The sequence below is a fragment of the Cutaneotrichosporon oleaginosum genome, assembly GCF_008065305.1.
Source record: "Cutaneotrichosporon oleaginosum strain ATCC 20508 chromosome Unknown ATCC20508_contig02, whole genome shotgun sequence".
NCBI lineage: Eukaryota > Fungi > Basidiomycota > Tremellomycetes > Trichosporonales > Trichosporonaceae > Cutaneotrichosporon > Cutaneotrichosporon oleaginosum.
Window position 1 is genome coordinate 1,457,561 of NW_027072171.1, and position 22,396 is coordinate 1,479,956.

The window sequence follows — 22,396 nt, forward strand, 5'->3', positions numbered from 1 at the left end:
CCCAGCGAAGGCCCAGACCCTGAGAGCTCACCACCAGAGGCCTCGCCCTCGCTGCAGCCGAGGCGCCGTGGCCCCCTCCCTGCTCGATGTAAGCCAACTCTGGCTCGCTCTTCTCTCTTTTATTTATACCACTCGTCCATCTCCTCATCGACTTTGGTATCCGGAATCGGTAACGGGCTCCCAACAGCCCCGCCGTCGTCTCCCTCTCTCGCGTCGCACGTGTGGTACTTCATCCCCACACGGCACCCTGACTGTGAGTCGACTCGCACGACCAAGGCCACACAGCCGAAGTCTGGCGGGTGGCAAGCAAGCCTTCCGCCGCTTGCATATCATACCACCACCGGGCCGCACCACCTTTCATGAGCTCCGCTGATACCAGGTGGCCTGATCTCGCTCCACGAGACGGCGGCCGACCCGACAACCTTCTGCGCAGACCTAGGGCTCTCAACACCCTCTCAATCAGCCAGAAACTCAATCATAAAAACCATGAGCACTACTATGACTGAGACTGTGCGCGCGCGCCTCGTGCGCGCCCAGGCCTGGGACAACACGGCTACTCCCGAGCAGCCCATTCCCACGCGCGAGTCGCTCTCCCGTGCCCTCGACAACTCGGCGAATGGCGCCCGGCTCCCAGCGGCGCGTGCACCTACTCTGACCCTGCGTGGGCGCCACAACGCGGCCGCTCTTCACCCGGTCCTGTCGACGCGTGTGGTCGACACCGAGCTGCACGCGCTCGTCGACCAGATCGTCGCCGCTCGCACCGAGGGAGTGCTCGACGCAGCGGCAGGTGTCCACGATGAGAGCGCGTTCTTCGCTGCCGATCTTTCGGCCGTGTACGAGGCTGTTGACATGTGGCGCCGCTCGCCGATGGGGGAGCGCGTCGACATCTTCTATGCGGTCAAGTGCAATCCCTCGCCGATGGTGCTGCACCTCCTCTCCCTCCTCGGCACCAACTTTGACTGCGCGAGCGCGGCCGAGATCGCAGCTGTCATGTCGCTGCCCTCGGCCCCGTCGCCCGACCGCATCATCTTCGCCAACCCGTGCAAGCCGCCGAGCCACATCCGCGCTGCGCTCAACACCGGCGTCGAGACCATGACCTTCGACAACGCCGACGAGCTGCACAAGATCAAGCGCATCCACCCGAACGCCAAGCTCGTTCTGCGCATCCTTACAGACGACTCCAAGTCGCTGTGCCGCCTCGGCCTCAAGTTCGGAGCGCCACTCGACGCGTGCTCCGGTCTCCTCCAGCTGGCGCGCCAGCTCGGCCTCAACGTTGTCGGCGTTAGCTTCCACGTTGGCTCGGGATGTAAGGAGCCCGAGCAGTTCGCCGATGCCATCTGGCGTGCACGCAAGGTCTTCGACATGGCCAAGGAGGTGGGTTACGACTTCGAGGTGCTCGACATTGGCGGTGGCTTTGAGCGCGAGACCTTTGCGCAGATGAGCCGCGTCGTAGCCGACAACCTCGACCTCTACTTCCCTGCCGACGAGGGTGTGCGCGTGATCGCTGAGCCCGGACGCCTCCTCGTCTCGAGCGCATTCACGCTCGCCACGAGCATTGTCGCTCGTCGCCGCGCCCTCGAGGGTGCGGTGCACACGCACGACCCCGAGGCCGGCGAGGGTGCCGACGTCATGTACTACATCAACGACGGCGTGTACGGCTCGTTTAATTGCATCCTGTTCGACCACCAAATCGTGCACCCCTACCCTCTGACCTTGGGCGGCGAGGCCGCGGACCCCACCGCGCGCCCTGCCTTCCCGCCACCCCCCAACGTCGAGCTCCCCTCCGACCTCACCCAGCAGCTCGGCTACGCGCAGACCGAGCGCGCGAGCGTGTGGGGCCCGACATGCGACTCGATCGACTGCGTGCGCCAGATCGTACACCTGCCCCGCGGCACCGAGGTTGGCGACTGGCTCGGCTGGGGCGAGATGGGTGCATACACCCTCTGCGCGGCGAGCACGTTCAACGGCTTCGACCGCTCCCCCGTCCACTGGACTACCGGTGGCACCAGCCCCAACGCACGCAAGGTCCGCGCCCTGCTCGACCAGTTTGGCGCCCAGTAGACATAGAATTGTAATATGCCAAAGGATTGTGCGTTGTGCGGTTGCTGGGTGGTTGGGTTGTCAGTGCTTTGATGTGGACCGGGCAGAGGGGCTAGAGGGGGCCTTCAGAGCTGGAGACAGGTCGATATGTACACCGCGGTCCCTATATCTCATCCCCCCACATACCATACCTCCACCTCAGAAGTTCAATTTCTGGCCACCGAACTGTGTAGCTGTCAACCACACCACCACCCGTCTCCACCATGCCCAAGCGCTCCAACGTCTCCCTCCTCACTGAGGGTGCGGCCTACATCCAGCGCGCGAAGAAAGCGCGTGCCGAGCAGGTCGAGGAGATCAAGTTCGACGACACGGCGCGGCGGTGAGTCCTCCCCTGCTCTCGTCACGCGACGTGCTGTATCGCCGGCGAGGAAGGCTGTGGCAATGTCTATGAAACTGACGGCAGGGAATATCTTACTGGATTCTCGAAGCGGAAAAAGCAGCGGACAGAGGAGCGCAGGCAGCGCGCCAAGGAGCGCGATAAGGAGGCGCATAAGGAGGCGGTGCGCAAGGCGCGCAAGGAGCTGCAGGAGCGCGCGGAGGAGAACGAGCGTACAGTGCGCGAGGCGCTTGGGTTGAGTGCAAAGAAGGGTGAGTCTGTGGTCTGGGATGAAGCCGGTGTGTGTGACGTCGAAGCCTGGGGTGCAGCACAAGGTGTCTCCCGCCTGGAGCGCTGCTAGGAAGATGGCTTCACCGCGTCGTACTTCCGCCCGCTGACGAGCAGAATCTGATGAGGAGGAGGAAGAGGCCGAGCCCACGACGATCGAGGCCGAGTTCAGCGACGACGAGCAAGCCGCCACCGTGACGATTACGGAGGACTTCGATCCCTCCACTGCCGTGAGGACATATGTCGACTCGGAGGAGGAGAGGTCAGGAGAGGAGGGCGAGACCAAGCCCAAGCCCAAGGCAGCCGTGCCGATCTTGCCCGCATCCAGTCGTCGTGCCGAGCAGCGAGCGAAGCGCGAGAAGGAGCTGGCCGCTGCCAAGGCGGCTAAGAAGGAGGAGAAGAAGAGCCGGAGCATGGAGACACCTGCGGAGAAGCGGCGCGGGCGCGAGATCGACGCGCGCAAGCGACAGAAGAAGATCGACAAGGACCGCGCACGAGGGATCGAGCCAATGCGCCGGACCAAGGGTGCTGGCGGCAAGGGGTCTGGTGGCAAGTCGGGAGGCAAGGGCAAGGGCGCCAAGCCCGCAAAGAGGGGCACGCGGCGATAGACTCTGTTGTTCATTATCTGGTCGTGTCAATGTGCTTGCATGCATGAGTACGTCTTGTATGCCGTACATTTCCACGTCCATCTCCACGTCCATCTCGTGTTGCGCTGCACAAGGTAATGATGATTGAACTTGAGATATGACCGTGCCTGGCTGATTGTTGTTGATCTTTTGGTGGAGGTGTAAGAATTTCCAGAACCGACCTCCACTTTCGCAACACTCCATTCACCATGCCGTTCATCGAGGCCAAGGCATCGTCCTCCAAGCCCCGCAAGGCGGCCAAGGGGAAGAACGCACCCAAGGGCCGCGTCAAGACGAACCAGGCCAAGCGCAACCGTGCCGACGACGAGCTGCGCGAGCTGCAGGCCAAGATCAACTCGTTCGAACCACCAAAAGAAATCACGACCTTCTCGCAGCTGCCGCTCTCGAAGCCAACGCTGAGCGGCCTCAAGGCGTCGCATTTCGTCGAGCCGACGCCTATCCAGGCTGCTTCTATGGTGCCAGCGCTGCAGGGCCGCGACATCCTCGGCGCCGCGCGCACAGGCAGCGGCAAGACGCTCGCCTTCCTCATCCCCCTCCTCGAGCGACTGTACCTGCAGCGCTGGGGCGCGATGGACGGTCTGGGCGCCGTGGTTATCTCACCGACGCGAGAGCTGGCGGTCCAGACGTTCAACGCGCTGCGTGACATCGGGCGCTTCCACATGTTCTCCGCCGGCCTCGTTATTGGTGGCAAGCCGCTCAAGGAGGAGCGCGAGCGTCTCGCCCGCATGAACATCCTCATCTGCACCCCCGGCCGTCTGCTCCAGCACCTTGACAGCACAGTTGGCTTCGAGAGCATGAGTGTCAAGGTGTTGGTTTTGGACGAGGCGGACCGGCTGTTGGACATGGGATTCTTGCCGGCGCTGCGAGCCATTGTCCAGCACTTCTCCCCGTCAGCTGCGGCGCGCGCCGACCGCCAGACGTTGCTTTACTCGGCAACACAGAGCAAGGACGTGGCCAGCCTTGCTGAGCTTTCCCTCCACGACCCGTTGTATATCAACACGATCACGGACGACGAGGCGATGCCCGCCAACCTCGAGCAGTTCTACGCCGTTGTGCCTCTCGAGCGCAAGCTGGACGCGCTGTGGGGCTTCATCAAAAGCCACCTCAAGATGAAGGGCGTCGTGTTCGTCACGAGTGGCAAGCAAGTACGCTTCATCTTCGAGACGTTCCGCCGCATGCACCCCGGTCTGCCCCTCATGCACCTGCACGGTAAGCAGAAGCAGGCGACGCGCATGACCATCTTCCAGAAGTTCAGCTCGAGCAACAACGCGCTCATGATCTGCACGGACGTGGCGGCGCGCGGCCTTGACTTCCCCGCTGTCGACTGGGTCGTGCAGCTCGACTGCCCCGACGATGTCGACAGCTACATTCACCGTGTGGGCCGGACTGCGCGCTACCAGAGCGAGGGCAAGGGATTGTGTCTGCTCACGCCGAGCGAGGAGGCCGGTATGGTCGCGCGCTGGGCGGAGAAGAAGATCGACGTCAAGCGCATCAAGATCAAGGAGAGCAAGATGCCCAACCTCGCCCAGTCGATGCAGAACCTCTGCTTCAAGGACCCGGAGATCAAGTACCTCGGCCAGAGGGTGAGTGAAGGCCGTGACCCAAGCTGACAGGCAGGCATTCATTTCCTACATGCGCGCTATCCACATCCAGAAGGACAAGAGCGTGTTCAAGCTCTCCGAGTACCCTGCCGAGGCGTACTCTGCGAGCATGGGCTTGCCGGGTGCACCGCAGATCAAGCTTCTCGAGACGGCTAAGAAGGCCAAGGGGCGTGCTGGAGGCGAGAAGGACGACAGCGGGCCGACGATCATCCACCAGCGTCTGGCGAGCGACAGCGAGGCTGAGAGTGGCGACGAAGAGAGTGGGAGCGAGGAGGAGAGCGATGGCGAGGATGAGAAGGTCAGCGGGTCCCAGAGCGAGGGCGAGTCCGACAGCGGGGAAGACAGCGTGGACGGCTCCAGTTCGGGGAGCGGAAGTGAAGAGGATGACTCTGCACCCGTGAGTTATCTCGATCTGCGACACTCGTATACACTGTTGACTAACACTCAGCGCAAGCCCGCCCCCGTACGGACAAAGTACGACCGTATGTTCGAGCGCAAGAACCAGGGCGTCCTTACAGAGCACTACACGAAGCTTGTGGCACATGAGGACGACGACGACGACGTCTTCACGCTCGCGCGCCGGGATCACGACTTGGACCTGTCCAGCGACGAGGAGCTCACTACCTCGGCCGACCTGTCCAAGCGCAAGCTCAAGAGCGCAGCAACGCGCAAGGGGCAGATCAAGGCGCGTGGCGTCCCGACCAAGCTCGTCTTCGACGAGGAAGGCGAGGCACGTGACTTCTACGCCCACGGCGAGGAGGCGGAGAGCGCGGCCAAGGCCGAGGAGGCGCGCCGCGCCTTCGTTGAGGCCGAGAACGCTCGTATGCGCGAGGCAGATGTTATCGACCGCCAAGTGGCTCGCGAGAAGCGCCGCGAGAAGAAGCGCAAGCGCAAGGAGGCGGAGCGGAAGGTAGGCTGGTTCACTGCATACAAGCTAACTCCAGATGCGGGAGGAGTACATGTCCGACGAGGAGGGCGAGCCAATCGCGTACATCGGGGCACCGGACGGCGAGTACGACTCGGAGGGATCACCAGCACGCTCGCCTTCGCCCGAGCCTGACGCGAAGCGGCCGTCCAAGAAACGCCGCGACGCCGCGCTTGAGGACGATGAAGAGCTCGCGCTGCGGCTCTTGCGCGGGGAATAGGGGTAGATTCTTGTTGCGATCGGATGCATCTGTATGTCTAGCTGGTCAAGGACCGGGAGCCAGACTCGGCGTTCGGTGTAATTGCCACTCGCATCACCTTTGATTAGCTTCCAAACACACCCTCCGCATTCCGCGCGTCTTTCACGTGTCATCTGTCCTGCTGTCACCCTCGCCTCATCGTCTCCGATTTCCGGTTACCGACTTCCCGCCACATTCTGGGCCAGCAGAAAGCCAAATCGTCGCTGGCATCGCATCGCGTAGCACAGCGGCAAGCGGAACGCATTTTCCGTCTCAACCGCAAGGTCAGATGCAGAAGGTCAGATTGCTCGCGTCGAGTGGCCAAAAGGTCAGATAAGCATGGCAAAAGGTCAAATCCGGCTCAGGAACTCGCTTAGCCCCGCCGGTCTCGGTCGTCTCGCGTCATCCACCTCCACCGGTCTTGGTGGGCTGCTGCTGGGAGGAGGTAACAAGGTATCGAAGTCATGCAGGTGCTTTTTGCAACCTCTCCATCACGCAGAGTATAAAGTCAGCATGCGCGCACTCGCCCCCGTCACCCGTCTTGTCCCTCGCGTATCCCGAGCTCCTTGTGTGAGCTCTGTACAGTCCGTCCGCACCCTCGGAGCCCTGCGCTCTCTCACCACCGCCGTCCACCGGACCCGCCTACCACTGTCGGCCATGACTGTCGACGCTAAGCGCTACGCTTCCCAGCGCCCCAACGTGACCAAGGAGAACGCTGTGAGTGTTGGAGGCGCACCGTGGCTGGCATGGAGTCACTGCCAGGCGTCGAAATAGAATGAGGTCTTTCGGAGTTCTCATCTTCACCTCAGCTTCTCAGACCCTCCGCTGACCTAAGCTCGGCCTTGATGACCCCTCCCTTGTCGTGCCTCACGGAATCGTGAACGGCAAGCATGTTGATGCGTCCGACGGCGGGCGCTTTGACGTGCGCGACCCCGCCACCGGCAATGTCATCGGCAGCATGCCGGACATGACCGCCCAGGATGCAGCCGAGGCTGTCCGCGTCGCGCACGAGACGTTCAAGACGTGGCGCAACAGCAGCATTCTCGACAGGCAGAAGATGCTGTTGCGTCTCAACGACCTGTTCATCGAACATGCGAATGACATTGCACGCCTCATCGTCTGGGAGAACGGCAAGAGCTGGGCGGACGCGTATGGAGAGGTGCTGTACTCTGCCTCGTTCTGCGCATGGTTTGCCGGCGAGTGTGTCCGTCAGCGCGGTGATGTTCTTGCCTCTGCGATCCCGGGGCAGCGCAACCTCGTCATCAAGCAGCCCATCGGCGTCTGCTCGTTGCTCGTGCCATGGAACTTCCCTGCCGGAATGATCACACGCAAGGCCGCGCCTGTCATCGCGACCGGCTGCACCGCCGTCGTCAAGGCCGACCCGAACACTCCATTCACCAACCAGGCAATCATGGAGCTCATGCGCCGCGCCGGCGTGCCCGACGGCGTGATCAACTCGATCACGACTGACAAGAACCTCCAGGAGGTCGGCAAGGAGCTCACGACCAACCCCCTCATCAAGAAGGTCAGCTTTACTGGCTCCACGCGCGTGGGCAAGATCCTCGCCGCCCAAGCGGCGGGCACGCTCAAGAAGCTCTCCCTCGAGCTCGGCGGTAACGCCCCGCTCATCGTCTTTGATGACGCCGACATCCCCACCGCTGTGGCAGGCACCATCGCCTCCAAGTTCCGTGGATCGGGACAGACATGCGTGTGCGCCAACCGCATTTACGTCCATGAGAGCATCTACGACACGTTCGCCAAGCAGCTCGCTGAGAAGGTGAACAAGTTCAAGGTTGGGCCCGGGTTTGACGACGGCGTAACCCACGGGCCGCTCATCAACGCTGCGGCAGCGGACAAGTGGCAGAGCCACGTCGACGCGCTCGTCAAGGCCGGCGGCCGCGTTATCGCCGGCGGCAAGCGCGAGGGTAACGCCGTGCAGCCGACGGTCATCGTCGACGTGCCGACCGAGTGCATCTTGGATGAGGAGGAGACGTTCTCGCCCCTCGCGGCGCTCATCAAGTTCCGCGACGAGGCGCACGTCGTCGAGATGGCTAACCGCGCCGACGTCGGGCTGGCCGGGTACTTCTTCTCGCGCGACGCAGACCGCATCTTCCGCGTCGCGGAAGCGCTAGAGGTCGGCATGGTCGGCGCCAACACCGGCGCCATCTCCCAGGCCTTCATACCCTTCGGCGGTGTCAAGCAGTCGGGTTACGGCAAGGAGGGCGGGTACGAGGGCACAGACGAGTTCCTGAACAAGAAGCTCGTTGCCATCGGCAAGAACCTTAGCTCGCCTGCTACCGTGTGGGGATGAGGTCAGAGTCGCAGATTACGAAGGAGGATGTCTCGGACAGTTGATTTGTACTCTTATGCATGGCTGGATCAATGCGGGGTCTAGCTTCTACGCAGTTGCTGTCGGCTTCACATCCTCTGGCCCAAACTTCTCCCCAACAATCTCCTCGGTCATGCGCCAGAGACGCTCCGCGCGCACAGGGTCAAGCGAGTATGGCGCGACATAAGTGAGCTCGGCCATGCTCTTACCCGGGCTCGGCCCGGTCTCCTTGAGTTCGGCGATCTGGCAGTCGACGAGATACGTCCCATTGACTTCCGTGAGCTTGGGGTCGAAGGCTGCGACGAGGGTAGTAGCAGCGCCCTGGCTCGGCGTCTTCCAGCTGCTTTTGCTGCTCCCGTCCGCCTCGAGCATGTCGCTGAGCGCCGGCATGTCCGCCGCCGTAAGGTGGTTCATGAGGTTGGTCTGTATGCCGCCGGGATGCAGGGAGATGGCCGTGAGCCGCGGGAACTTGGCCGCAAGCGCCACAGCGTTGAGGTTGGCGCCCGTCTTACCCTGCCCATACGCGAGCAGGCCGTCGTATCCGCGTGCAAAGTTGGGGTCGTCCCACCGGATGTCGGTGGTGCGGTGGCCGGCCGAGCTGACGAACACGACGCGCGGGGATGGAGCAGCAAGCAGCGCCGGCAGCAAGAGGTTGGTGAGCAGCCACGGGCCGACGTAGTTGGTGCCCCACTGCGTCTCGAAGCCGTCGACGGTGTGGCTGAACGGCGTCATCATCACGCCCGCGTTGTTGATCAGCACGTCGAGCCGCCCGCCAGCGGCCTTGGCGATCTCCGCCGCGCCGGCACGGACAGACGCGAGCGAGCCCAAGTCGAGCGTGACGAGGGCGAGCGACGCGCCAGGCGTTTGCTGCAAGATCGTGTCGCGCGCCTCCTCCAATCTCCCGTCAGCGTGTTTGATGGACTCCGTACTTGTCCATGCTCCGCCCCACGAGGATGACCGAGGCGCCTTGGCTCGCGATGGCGCGTGCCGTCTCAAAGCCAATGCCGCCTACGGAGGGCCCGGTGATCGCAACTGCGGTTAGCAGCGCCTCGGGCAGCTCCACCTGTGCGGCCCGCGATCTGGTCCGCGAACACGGCCACGACCTCCTCCGCCGTCGTGGTGTCGTTGAAGTCGGCGTGAGTAGTCATTGAGAGGTCGGTTTATAATGCGATTGATAAGGAGGAATAATATCGAAGGGCATAGCACTTTTGGTTTCAAATTCATTGAAATGCTATGTCGCGGCTGGGCTATGGCTCTAGTCCAGCGTTCGATCCGCACGGGTTTCGGAAACCGACTAACGTACTGTTTCGGGGTTGCGTCATTCTGTACTTTGATCTGCGAGTCCGTCCTCTCTTTCAAGGACTGCTGAGCTGCTCTACACTCCGCTTTGCGTCGCAAATATGTTATACGAGGTGCAAACTCAGGTTGTGCGTAGAAGGACGAGAGTTTGAGTGAGGCTTTCCCAGGCTGCAGTTCAAACGTGCTGAAATCTGTCCACCATCGGCGACGGCGATATCCGAGACAATACCTCATCCGTTTCGCCTCCTGGCATATCGTGTGTGATTCTCACTCCTGGCGGCGCGAAGCCGCTCGGCTTCTCGGCATGATCTGATAGCGTAGCCATGTGATCACATGACGACTGATCGGGACACGCGCACATGTTCTATGTTAGCAGTGTACAGGCATCTTGAGCCCCCACAGTTACCATGACAGTCACGAACACCACCCCAACTGCCAACGACTCTCACTATGACGCGGTCATCATTGGTGCCGGCTTCGCGGGCTTGTACCAGCTGTACATGTTGCGTGATCGGCTCGGCCTCAATGTGCACCTCTTTGAGAAGGGTCACGGCGTTGGAGGTGGGTACCTGGGCAGTGATGACGGTGTCGCCGGATAACAGGCGACGGCGGGTCGCCCGGGTATTTCACTAGGAGCACACTGATGTTCAGGTACATGGTACTGGAACAAGTATCCCGGCGCGATGAGCGACACCGAGAGCCCCTTCTATCGGTACTCGTTTGACGAGAAGCTGCTTGCGGATTGGGAGTGGCAGCGCAAGTACATCGACCAGCCGGACATTCTGGCCTACCTCGAGGAGACGGTGCGGCGGTTCGACCTGGCGCGCGACATTGAGCTCAGCACCGAAGTCGTGGGCATGGCGTGGTCCGACCATGCTGGGCGGTGGACTGTCCGCACGGCAGACGGACGCACAGTAACAGCAACGTACGTCGTGACGGCGCTAGGCCTCCTGAGCACCACAAACTGGCCCGCGATTCCGGGTTTGGCGGATTTCAAGGGCCGGCTCGTCCACACGGCTGAGTATCCAGCCGACCTCGACATCAAGGGCAAGCGAGTCGGCATCATCGGGACTGGCTCAACTGGATGCCAGTTTATCGTGGCGTCTGCGCCGATGGTAGACAAGCTTACGGTCTTCCAGCGCTCGCCGCAGTACTCTGTGCCGAGCGGGAACGGGAGTGTCGATGACGGCGAGGTCGAGGGGTACAAAGCGAAGTGGGGAGAGATCTGGCCGCAGGTCCGCTCCTCGGCCGTCGCCTTTGGATTCGAGGAGAGCAAGGTGCCGGCCATGTCCGTCTCAGCCGAAGAGCGAGAGCGCGTGTTCCAACAAGCGTGGGATCGCGGTAACGGATTCTATTACATGTTTGGCACCTTCAGTGACATTGCGACTGATCCTGAGGCGAACGAGGCCGCAGCTGCGTTCATCCGCAAGAAGATCAAGGAGGCGGTGAAGGATCCAAAGACGGCGGAGCGGCTCACACCGCGCACGCCGTACGCCAAACGCCCGCTGTGCAACCATGAGTACTACGAGGTGTACAACCGCGAGAATGTGGAGCTCGTGAGCATCCGCGAGGGTGATACACCGATCGAGCGCATCACAACGCGCGGCGTCATCACCACCGACGGGCGCGAGCATGAGCTCGATGTGCTTGTGCTCGCCACCGGCTTTGACGCTGTCGACGGCAACTACCGCAAGCTGGACCTGAGAGGACGCGAGCACATCAACGCGCACTGGAACCCAGCGCCGACGTCATACATGGGCCTCATGACTGCGGGCTTTCCCAACATGTTCATGGTGGTTGGGCCAAACGGGCCATTCGTCAACATCGTTGCGGCGATTGAAACGCAGGTGGAGTTTATCACGCGTCTTGTGCAGGCTTCAGAGACACGTGGGGGCGTCGTCGAGGCCACTCAGGAGGCTGAGGACGCGTGGACCGAGACGTGCAAGGCTATCGCCGGCGCTACGCTTTTCGCCAAAGAACAGAGCTGGATCTTTGGTGCCAACATTCCTGGGAAGCAACACTCGGTGCTGTTTTACCTCGGCGGCCTCAAGAACTACCGTGACTGCCTCGAAGCGTCGGTGCGGAAGGAGTGGGACGGCTTTGTCTTCCCCCGCCAAGTCGCCGCCGTGCGCAGCCGAGCTGAGGCTGCGCAGGCCGAGAGCAAGGCTCAGGAGGTGGAGCACATCGAGCTGTCAACTGCGCGCGCTGCTTGAGCGCATGAATATGAGAGATCGGGGTGAACGGTCGGTTGTATGTAATCTTGTGAAGCGCTTGTCGCATGAGTGATCAGTGAATGGCAGATCGAGAAGGACATCATTCTGTCTCATCACAACGACGGGAGAGGGGTGGTGGTTGGTGCCTGTCCGGTGCCTGAAATCAATCGAGACCCCCCCGAAGCGCGTTGCGCCGCCCAGTGCATCTCCCATAGCGATCCCAACTCTCAACCTCTCTCCATTCTTCACAACTCTCTCTCATTTCCTCTCACAAGGCTGGGACAGCTGTCGCTCATCCAACTCGACGGCCGTCTTTGTCCACCATTCTCTTGCCGTCATCGGCGATCATGCGCTTCTAATCCCCTGCGCGAACGACATCATCCCAATTCCTCATTATGGGTGGCAATCCCGTCAACTGGCTCTTCCTCGCCGAGCTCATTGTCGTGGTCATTGTTGTCTCGGCCTTTCTCTTCTACTGGAACCGCATATTTGGCTCCTGTCTTGCGTGGGTCATTCGACTCGTCGCGTGGCGCAAATACAATGCGTACATTGTCATCGGATCCTTCCAAATATCACCACTAGCGGGCCGTATCGCCTTCCGCGACGTAGAGTATCACTCGAGCAATCTGTCCTGTCGCGTTCTCCATGGCAATATCACGTTTCGATACTGGAAGCTGCGCGTGCAGCAAGAGGGCGACTCGCAGTCCTCCAACCCGAAGCGCGGTGAGTTTGGCCCGCGCGCGTCTGGGAAGGCCCAAACCCGGTCATCCGTGCCCAAGAACCTCGCTGATTGCAGCACGTCTGCCTTGCCGGATCGCCGCCAAGCTCGATGGTCTTGAGGTCTTCTGCTTCAATAGAACCCCGGCGTACGATGCGATCGTCGAGCGCATGAAGAAGCACGAAGCCGCACAGGCAGAGCAAGAGAAGGCGGCCAACGGCAGCGAGCTCAGCCCGACCGAGAGCGCTAGCTCGAGCGCACAGCCGTCGCGCTCCGCTGCACGTCAGCGCCGCACACATCCCCACAGCCGGCATTCGTCTATGCCGAACGAGCCCGAAAGTCCAGCAAGCGAGGTGCCCAAGCCCGTCGAGACACGCATTGAGCATCGGCAAGAGGCAGAGACGCTCAGCTGGCTTTCTGAGGCACTGCCCCTCGAGATTAAGATCGACAGTGGCTCCGTCGTACTCGGCTCGGACGCGACGCCTATGGTGCTCATTGTTGACTACAAGCGCGCAGATGGCACGATCGAGATCTCGGAGCCGCGCTCGCATTGCGATCTATACCGCATGTCGATCAACATGGCACTTTCCGACGTGACTGTGCTGATGCGCACCAATACTGATTACTCTGGTCCGCTTCTCGCGCACGGCAAGCGGATCTATGATGATCTCGTTGAGCGCGATAGCCGCATTCAACTGGAACCGCCATCGGCCATCTCTTCTTTCCCAGGATTTCACTGGCTCGCGAAACGCTTTGACTTCTTGTACGACCCACGACTATCTGTACCGCCGGTTGTTGGCTTGCCAGCTGACCGCGTGTGGAAAGGCTTGGCACGTTACAGGTTGCCAGACGAGAAAGTCGAGGGCGTGCATCTGCATGCACAAGAGAATCAGTATGCCAAAGTCGCAACCATTCTCTCGACGCGCGCCCTCGATTTCACTTACTACTCCGATACCCCAGGGGTGGTGCCAGAGGTCATAGACCGCCTCGATGTCGATCTGAACGACACAATCGGCAACATCGAACTCCCACCTGAATGGGGCGTTGACGTCACCCTGCACGGCGGCAATGTCAACTACGGACCGTGGACAGATAGACAGCGTGATGCCCTGCAGAAGGCTTTCACCCCGTCCATATTCTTCGACTCTGAGCCACGGGCGCGTCTGAAGGTTGGCGACAAACGCCTTCACGCCATCCTCGCCGTCAACGTCAACATGACAGAGAAGACGACGCTGCGAATCCCCACTCGAGAACCGTCTAAGGACTGGCAGTGGGACAATGCTAAGCCAGACACGCAGCGACGGTACGGTTGGCTTGATGTTGAGGTTGGCCCTAATTCGTCCGTCGGGTACACCCAGTCGCAGATTGCGACGCAACAGGGTTACGACTCCATGTTGATGTTGCATCTTGACTCACTGAGCATTGCTTCGAGTGTCAACTTGCAGACGTTTGTTGTCGCGAAGACATGCAAGGTGAACTTTATTATTGAGGCGTTAGCTGACAACCAGTTGTCCATGACCATGCCCAACCCTCTCGTGTGGAACGCGCAACGCAACTGGGGCATTGACATCACCCTCGACACGCCGGAAATCTGGCTACTCCGCGAACATATTGCTCTGATTGCGGACCTCTCCAAAGACTGGAGCTCGGGCACAATCGGAGACTTCAGACACTTCGTGCCCATGCACTACAGCTTCCGATTCTCTCTGATCAAGCATATCATTCACTTGTACATCAACGACTTCAATATTGTGGACGTCCCCCGCTCCAAAGACCACAACGGTGAGTCAACTCTCGGTCCAGCTAACGTCAGCCTTCATGGACATCAAAGGCCCACGCATGGACGCATATGTGGCCGTGGCGTCCACAAGATACCGCCCCGAGTTCTCCGTTGTTCCTTTCACCGTCGACGCGAAGAACGCCATTGTTGAGCTGTCCCTGCCCAGCTGGGACACCCATCGCACATATGGCACACCCTCCCTCGAGGTTGGCCGGATAGGCGACATACGAGTCTCCGGCTCGTACCGGTATTATGCTCGGCCACAACCCGACCACGTTGAGAAGCTCAAGCTGCATATCGAAGCCGAGGGCGTCGCCTTTCTTGCTTTGGGCTGGGTCATTCGCCGAATGTTCTGCGTCAAAGACAACTACTTTGGCGAGTTCACCCAATTCTCCACGATGCAGGAGTTCCTCGAAAAGTTTGATCACAGCCGAGAGGCCGTGGGCGATCCCATCGAAGAGAAGTATCGCCCAGGCAAAGTGCGCTTCCACATTGGGCCGATAGCTGACACCTAGTCCGACCCATTCGCAATCCACCTCACCGTGGACGTACGTGACTCCCTTGTTTTGTTATCCGATCAGATATACTCCGCCACTAAGGGCATCGCCGCTCCTGTTCCCCAGCTTCAACTTGACTTGAAGAACAACGAGTATCAGATGGGTGAGCTTCCGCCCAGTGTGATTCGCTTACCCCAGAAATGTCCCTTGACATCGCCCCGACTTATTATGTTGCCTGTAATAATATCGCACAGAGCTATGTGGAGCTCTCCGCGCCTCTCCAGCGAGACCAAGATGTTGTATTTGTAGAAGGTGAGCTTCCTTACCTAGGTCTTTGCTGACACCAGGCGTTGAAATCAAGGCAAATCGCCTATTTGGGCCACAGCCCCAAGCCACCACATATGTGTGTTTGTGGGAGATCTCAGTCCCTCGTGTCTCTGCCTTCCTCTCACCTGCGTTCAAGGAGACACTTGCGTCAGTTGGCACGGCCGTGGGGTACAATTGGACCGACCACGACAACGCGCCGGCGTCTGTCTATATATCCGAGACGCCTCCAGATGGTAGGCAGTTGAGTTGCACTGGGTAGCTGACGCCAGCAACGTTCGTCAAGGTATCCGTTGCGCACGTCACTGCGCTCCTTTCCTCGGGCAATTCTGGAATCGCCGTGGAGCTGTCCAAAGGTCTGTTCATTGACACAAGCTCCATGGCTTCCAAGTCATGCAGGTCGGTGATGGGCGTTGGTGTCCCCAGTGTGGCTGTGCATGTGCTGCATAGGAGCAAACAGACCAAGCGCTGGGAGCCTGTCGGCTCAGTATCTACGGGCCTCTCACTTGACACCTACAAGATGCCGAAGGGATGGGAGGAGGAGGCCGCCGAGCAACAGAAATTCCTGCGGAAGGAGGATGAGCCGACGCGGCGGATACCCTACCTGTATGGGGCGTACGATGACGGCGTCAATGGGCGACATCTGTTTGACGTATATGTGCCCCGCCCTCAGCTCGTGCAGTTGCCAGTTTTCGAGCCCCTCCAGACAGCTGTTGAGGACGACCCCCCTTATGAGTCATCTGACTCGGAGACCGACAGCAATGGCGCGTCTCACACAATTTCACACTCCCGCATCGCGCGAAAGAAACGTGCTCAGCAGGCTGCTCGCGAGGAGCGCTTCTCGTCGGTCAACGACCAAGCCTCCTCCTCATCCGAGTCATACGATACCGTCACACCTATCGATGATGCTCTGTCCGAGGAGGTAATCACAACAGCACGGCCATCCAAATCTGAGGATATGGCGACCGTGCTGGAAGATCGCCTCAAGACCATCAGGAAGATCCAGTTACGAGCGGCACGCCTGTTTGATTACCCTTCCGAGTCCCCGCCCGCAATGTGCAGCGCAGACGCACAGGGTGAACCGTTCATCCCGCTGACTATTACGGACGGAAGCATAATGCGCATCAACCTTGACAAGACAATAATTGAGCTCAACCCGGACACACTGCGCGCGGTTGCAAATGTTTCAGGCGGGATGAGCACTGCCGCAGTGCCGCGCGAGGTTCTTCTGGACAGGCTCCTTGATGACCACGTAACGGCGGTTCTCAAGAGCGCCAAGAAGGCGGGGTCGACTCTCTACGACGTGAGTGTGCCTCAAGTTGACCTGCGCCTTGTGCTGGGTAGCTTTCAGCACCCTGAGTCTATCGTTCATTGCACGCTGGACTCGCCGGCAGTTCGATTCCTGGAAACGCCCGTACCTGACTCGACGGCCACCAGCTCGTCGGCGACCGCTGAAGTGCGCGGTTTCTGCGTGACGCTCCTGAAGCAGGATACATCGCACAACAATGTGTCGCTCATAGATGTGCCGAACTTTGATACCGCTCCTCGTGGTGACGGTATCTTGCCGTACGTCCGGCTGGCCGCCGCGCGACTTCATGCGACTTTCAACGAGGAGCCAGGGAAGAAAACTGTCCAGCTCAAGGCGCTTGACTGCATGTTGCAGGCCGCAACCCCCGGCGTTCCAGTTGTATCATACCTCGTTGATACCTGGAAGCCTGTGGTGGAAACGCTTCCTTCGCATTGCGCCGGTCTCTGCGTTGCGGACGTCATCTACGATGTCCTGAGTGAGACTGTCGAGGAGGGCTTGACAATGTCACTCCCGAACTTTATGTACGAAAGCTCGTACGCGCTGCAGTTCAACGATCAACGAAGCCTGCGGCAGGACATCGGCTGGTTTACCATTGCCCGTCTGCGCCATTGGATGCGCATGGAGAGGCAACGACTCGAGTCGTCTCCACAGCGACCGCCCAAGGAGGAGATGTCCAAGAACGTGATGGAATGGCTCCTCCGTCTCGACGAGCCCACTGTCAATGAGCACGTTCTTCTTGCGCAGCCCTATCTCCGAAAGGCCTTTGGAAAGCACCTCGACCGCGCAGGGCTCACACCCGAGTCGCGCATGGACTCGTCGGTTACTGTCTTTTTCGGAATTGATGCTCTTCTGCTCCGTCACTACGGCCGCCTACTTGAAACTGGCGCCATCGCTGCCAGCGCGATCACTATCGAAAACGTGACATTCGGAAGCGATCGGCACTTGGTGTGGGAGGGCGACCTGCCGATGACTACATTCCAAGCTTTGATCACTGTTGGCCGTTTGGCTGTTGATCTACATAACAGCATTGTGAGCGCCTATGATGCCGTGCTCGATCATATCGACACCCACCGCGAGGCGATCCATGAACTGCCCGTGGTGCACGCTATTGACGAGGCGTCCAGGGTGGTTGTGGACGTCCACCTTGGCGATCTCTCTGCGGCCGTCTCGGCGGGGGGCATGCGTCTCGATTTCGTCTTCACCGGCGCTCAAGCATCAACCACCGTTGAGCGCAGCCGGCGTACTGAAGGCATCGCTGAGTCGCGCTGCGTGGAGCGCAACGCCTTCTTGCTCAACTGCCAGTTTGTGCGCGCTACTCTCCGTGAGGCCGTGGACATTATTCCAGACGACACCGAAAAGGACAAGGATCGTGAACTCGTCCTGTCCGTGATCCGCGGGGTCGGATGCACTGCGGACTCGAAGATGGACAATTTCGACCCGAAGGGTGGCTCCGCTCGACTCGCGTTCAGCGTGGATGCCTTCGAGTTTGACTCACGCCCGCAACTCAAAGCCTTCTTTGACTTCGGGCAGGACTGGCGACGCAGCCATTACCCGCTTTACGTGCCAACGATCGAGCACACGAAAGTGGTCAATGAGCGTCGCAAGGCATTCCAAGAGGCGTCGCCGCACGCACGTCCTGTCCAGCCTCAGCGTGGTACAGTCCTGCGCTCAATGGCTCTCGACCTTGTTGTGCGCTCCGCACGCATGCAGGCTCGCGCAGCCAAAAGGCTTTGGCTTGGCTGGGACATGGGTCAGGTGTATGCCTACAGGAATGGCTCACCAGATCATCTCCAATTTGGTCTGCAGGTGGCGCCGCAGGTCGTTGGCGCGTATCCCTCCGTCAATCGCGTCAAGACAAAGGACTCATCCATCATTCATCTCCCGTCCATCACGATAACAGCGACTTACCGCGATCCGAAGCAGCACCCTTCTCTCTCTGCCAAGGTCAAGCTCGGCATGTTCACTGGTATACTCAAACCGGCTGTCCTCGACCGCTTGCTCTCTTTACACCAGCGCCTCGGCAATGATGTGCTCGCTGTTATCCGTGAAGTGCGGGGCTCGAAGGAGTCCACGCCTCATCTGGACGTTCCACCTACCCTCCTTACGAAGCCAGTCAAGTCGCCCCTCGAGTTCCGTATTCAGGCCAGTGTGGATGGTGTCCGTGTCGGCCTGCGCGCGGACAATGTCCCGCCCACACTCATGTTTGAGGCACTCCGGCTCCAGGGCTCTGCATCGAACATTGAAGCCTCCAAACTCCAGTGGACGGCCAAAGCCAATCATGTCGGCCTCTCGATCATCCGCATGGCCGACGGACCATCATATCAAGCTGCCGAACCGCTTCGCGGCACGCGCTCCGTCTCCATGGTGCTCGACGTTTCCGCCGAAGAGACTCCTGGCACGCTACGCACGCCGTCCAAACTCAACATCACGTTGTCGCGGGTGCACACTGTTATGCACGTGGCAGCGCTGAGCGAGTTGGGCGATCTGATCAGAAGCTGGTCATCGGATATCGCCGTGTTGCGCAAGGTGCACCACGACGAGGTAGCAGAGGTCAAAGAGCAGACCACGCGAGTTCTGAAGAAGCTCGATGCCGCACACAAGGAGCGGGAGAAGGAGAAGGAAAGATCACGCATCTCGTCCAGCGGTAGTGCGAGTGGGATGTCTGAGGGCAGCGCGGGTATTGAGACATGGTTCGCCTCGCGCCTCCTCACTCTCGAGGTCACCGGTATTGGTATCGCTATTCCCTTGGACGAGGCAGCCCCTATCGACGTCGCCAAACGCGCTGGTGGGGAATCTGGTCCGGCACTGTTATACTCCGTTCGCCTCATCAGCCTCACAACCAGTCGAACGGAGACGGCGCGGTTCCGCGTGCAGCAGACTTTGCTGCAGTTCGTTGAGAAGTTCGACTCAGGCACCTCGGATAGCTTCCAGGGGACGTACCACCGCGCGACGAACTATATGGAGCTACCGTCCATTGAGAGCGAGGCTCAGATGAGCTCAGCGCCAGGTTCGCTCAGCGTCATTGCCAACTGCACGGCCTCCGACTTCAAGCTCTCCCTCACGCCCGACATTGCAGACGGAATTGCGCGCCTGGCCGACTTATACGAGCATGGCAAGGAGCACCTGTCTGCGATGGAGCGCGACTACCGCGCTGAGTGGGCCAAGTTTGAGGGACCGGACCAACAGCCGGACTCGCTGGCAGAGAAGTACGATTTGCCAGCAGATCATACAGTGGGTAGCCCACAGAAGGTTCACGTGCAAGTGTCGTGCCGCTTCGACAGCGGTGTTGTCGAACTTCACCGTACGAACGAGGCTGCACATACTGCCAAGGAGCGCAGGATGTCAACGCACCAGAAGCCCGGGCGATGGGCGAAGGAACAGAACCTGGACAAGTTCACGCTCCCAACCGTCTCCGTCTACGCGGACTACTCGGGCACGGAGAACACAGATGACCACCAGCGTACCCTGCTCTTCAACCTCGCGGTGCACGAGAGCCACAACGTGCTGCACCCCACTATTCTGCCCTTCTTCGTGGACGTTGTCACTCGTGTCGAGCGTAGAGCCAAGTGTAGGCCGGATCCCATGGAGCAGCCTAAGCCCTCGCCCGAGTCAGCGCTGCCAATCACAGAACGCGCGCTGGAGCGCATCGCCGAGGCCCCGACAGGCAAGCTCCGGTTACGAGTCACGCTACGCATTGATCGATCCGAACTTCGCTTGTCGTGCGCACCCGACTCAAGCGCCTTCGTCGATCTCAAGTGGGAAAGCGGCGGCTTTGTTGCGTCCACTCTACTGGGGGGAAAGGACACGACAACGTTATCTGGCTCTGTTTCGGGCGTCACAGCTTACCTGTCTCACGAGTTCGCCGAGCAAGGCCAGGGCTGCATTGAGGCAGGTGCGAAGGATCTTGTGTTCAACCTCGCCCTTTGCGACGCCGACGCAGTGCAGGACTCGCAACAGCGCGGTCTATCCATTGTTGTCGACACCCAAGTCGGCGTCAAGTTCCGCCTCGATGCGTTTAGTGCTTGGCTCATCTTCATGGCCGTGTGGGTCGACGCTGCGCCAAAGTTCGAGGTCAAGAAACCTACTGAATCGCCTACTATACCTGTTAACCCTGTCGCGAGCAGCAAGCTGGGCGTGGCGGTAGTGATGCGCTTCCGCAGCATCGACTTTGACGCTAACGTTTCCGTCACGCAGGCTCGCCTCGAGATGACTCCAATCATCATCAACACAGTCTCGGACGGCGAGCGGTCCAAGCTCGACTTGAGCATCGGGACAACACTCGTCACTGCGGAGGGGGACATATCTGGTAATCTTCGCTCCGAGAGCTTGAAGTTCTCAACCGTGCGGCGCTCCACTCGCGCCACGATTCAGCCGGGCGATTCACAGCTGCTCCAGATGAAGATCGAAGGCGGCGATCTCAGTGGCAATCTGTTCATTGCTGACACGAACATCGTGCGCTTCCAGCTTGAGCCGTCAGTCGTCACACTCGTGGACGATTGGAAGGAGCTCGCGACAAACCCATCTGGCCAGGTGCACCTTGACTTTATCGTGAACGCGGGCAAATTCTCAGGCGTGCTCCGACTGCCTGCGATCCCTCGCCTTCTCGGCAACTTTTACAGCATCTTCGACATGGCCGACGTGCAAAAGCGCATTGCTTCGCAGCGGTCTGATGCGTTTAAGCGACGCCAGAAGCGTTCGTCGGACCAAATGCCAACCACGACTGTTGTTCTTCCTATGAAGCCGCAGACGGACGCCACCGGCGCTGAAGACCATGTCCGCACCGCTCAGCGCATGCGCTTTGAGCTGGCGGGCCTTGATGTCGGGATTATTTCTGACGACTTCGACGATACAAATGTCGTGGCCTTCTACCGCTTCTTCATTGGCACTGTGCGCGCAGAGTTGCTCCGGCAGGGCTCTGAGGGCGGACTCCCGCTCCGCGAGCTGCTGCTCTACATTGATTTCTTACAGTGGCAGTCGGCGGACGGCAACCGCGTCACCCGCTTCGAAAGCCACGACATGAGCGCGCGGGAGCTCATCGACCGGGCCGTCGCTAAGGGATGGAACAACGTAGCCATTCTACCGAAGATGGTGAGTCGTCTTACCGTTAATAAAAATTAACATCAGAATCTCAGGATGGATTCGACTGAGCTTCTCAACCCAAAGACGGTGGAGTACGACTTCGACGTAGCATGGGGCGACACGGACGCCGACATTAAGATCATGCCCAACTTCCTCAAAGCCGCGTTCAACTCGTTCCGCAAGCTCGTTCGTGGCATTGACCAGCAGCAACTCGACCGCGCCAAGCGCCGTGGTGATGTGCGCACACGGCAGCGTGACGAGCCTGGCCCTCCTGATGAGCCTCTCCCCCTCATTCGGTACCACCGTCGCGGGGAGGGACCGTTCAACAATCCCGTTCCCAAGTTGCGGGCGATGGGCGACGTGACTGGTGACGCGGCGATGATGGTCCCGCAGATCAAGCAGGCGCTGGGCGAGCTGCCCGCCTACTCGCACCGCTTCGTCACACTGCCACTCGAGGAAGGAATGGATCTGCTGTTGAAGTTGTATGAGCACCAGCTTCCTGCAGTCGCGGAGGACGACACCTAACGTTGTATTACAGCATACCCCGCATACAGCAATACCATTGTACATATCATGCACTCGTTTGTGACCCGGCGATGGCAGTATGGAATAATTTGTGCATGTATCTCAGCACCTCGAAGTGCCCTTATCTCGTGATTGCTAGCCAGCTGACCAGGTGATGATAACAGCTCGTTCAGTCCGAATGTGAAGCCCTGCGCTTCCAGAGGTCGCA

The 22,396-nt window shown here is 60.0% G+C and overlaps 7 protein-coding genes across 7 annotated transcripts; 6 read left to right on the forward strand and 1 right to left on the reverse strand.

The window, feature by feature from the left end:
- Positions 1 to 498: 498 nt before the first annotated feature.
- On the forward strand, positions 499 to 2,061 carry COLE_02270 (uncharacterized protein; the record flags this gene model as incomplete). Its single annotated transcript, XM_018423742.2, has 1 exon — positions 499 to 2,061. One exon carries the CDS (start codon positions 499 to 501, stop codon positions 2,059 to 2,061), a length of 1,563 nt encoding a protein of 520 aa, XP_018277319.1.
- A 242-nt stretch (positions 2,062 to 2,303) lies between these two features.
- COLE_02271 (uncharacterized protein) lies at positions 2,304 to 3,312 on the forward strand (the record flags this gene model as incomplete). Its single annotated transcript, XM_018423741.2, has 3 exons — positions 2,304 to 2,419; positions 2,504 to 2,688; positions 2,822 to 3,312. The coding sequence occupies 3 exons, from the start codon at positions 2,304 to 2,306 to the stop codon at positions 3,310 to 3,312; spliced, it is 792 nt and encodes a 263-aa protein (XP_018277318.1).
- A 227-nt stretch (positions 3,313 to 3,539) lies between these two features.
- COLE_02272 (uncharacterized protein) lies at positions 3,540 to 6,097 on the forward strand (the record flags this gene model as incomplete). The annotated part of the gene is made up of 4 exons (XM_018421469.2): positions 3,540 to 4,934; positions 4,969 to 5,349; positions 5,401 to 5,862; positions 5,897 to 6,097. 4 exons carry the CDS (start codon positions 3,540 to 3,542, stop codon positions 6,095 to 6,097), a joined length of 2,439 nt encoding a protein of 812 aa, XP_018277317.1.
- Positions 6,098 to 6,628: 531 nt separating this feature from the next.
- On the forward strand, positions 6,629 to 8,426 carry COLE_02273 (uncharacterized protein; the record flags this gene model as incomplete). Its single annotated transcript, XM_018420922.2, has 2 exons — positions 6,629 to 6,832; positions 6,951 to 8,426. The coding sequence occupies 2 exons, from the start codon at positions 6,629 to 6,631 to the stop codon at positions 8,424 to 8,426; spliced, it is 1,680 nt and encodes a 559-aa protein (XP_018277316.2).
- Positions 8,427 to 8,513: 87 nt separating this feature from the next.
- COLE_02274 (uncharacterized protein) lies at positions 8,514 to 9,592 on the reverse strand (the record flags this gene model as incomplete). The annotated part of the gene is made up of 3 exons (XM_018423740.2): positions 8,514 to 9,342; positions 9,374 to 9,476; positions 9,508 to 9,592. The coding sequence occupies 3 exons, from the start codon at positions 9,590 to 9,592 to the stop codon at positions 8,514 to 8,516; spliced, it is 1,017 nt and encodes a 338-aa protein (XP_018277315.1).
- Positions 9,593 to 10,150: 558 nt separating this feature from the next.
- COLE_02275 (uncharacterized protein) lies at positions 10,151 to 11,956 on the forward strand (the record flags this gene model as incomplete). Its single annotated transcript, XM_018423739.2, has 2 exons — positions 10,151 to 10,304; positions 10,395 to 11,956. 2 exons carry the CDS (start codon positions 10,151 to 10,153, stop codon positions 11,954 to 11,956), a joined length of 1,716 nt encoding a protein of 571 aa, XP_018277314.1.
- Positions 11,957 to 12,601: 645 nt separating this feature from the next.
- COLE_02276 (uncharacterized protein) lies at positions 12,602 to 22,188 on the forward strand (the record flags this gene model as incomplete). Its single annotated transcript, XM_018423738.2, has 9 exons — positions 12,602 to 12,679; positions 12,752 to 14,146; positions 14,183 to 14,456; positions 14,488 to 14,933; positions 14,970 to 15,114; positions 15,150 to 15,263; positions 15,299 to 15,511; positions 15,548 to 21,672; positions 21,709 to 22,188. The coding sequence occupies 9 exons, from the start codon at positions 12,602 to 12,604 to the stop codon at positions 22,186 to 22,188; spliced, it is 9,270 nt and encodes a 3,089-aa protein (XP_018277313.1).
- Positions 22,189 to 22,396: the final 208 nt, after the last annotated feature.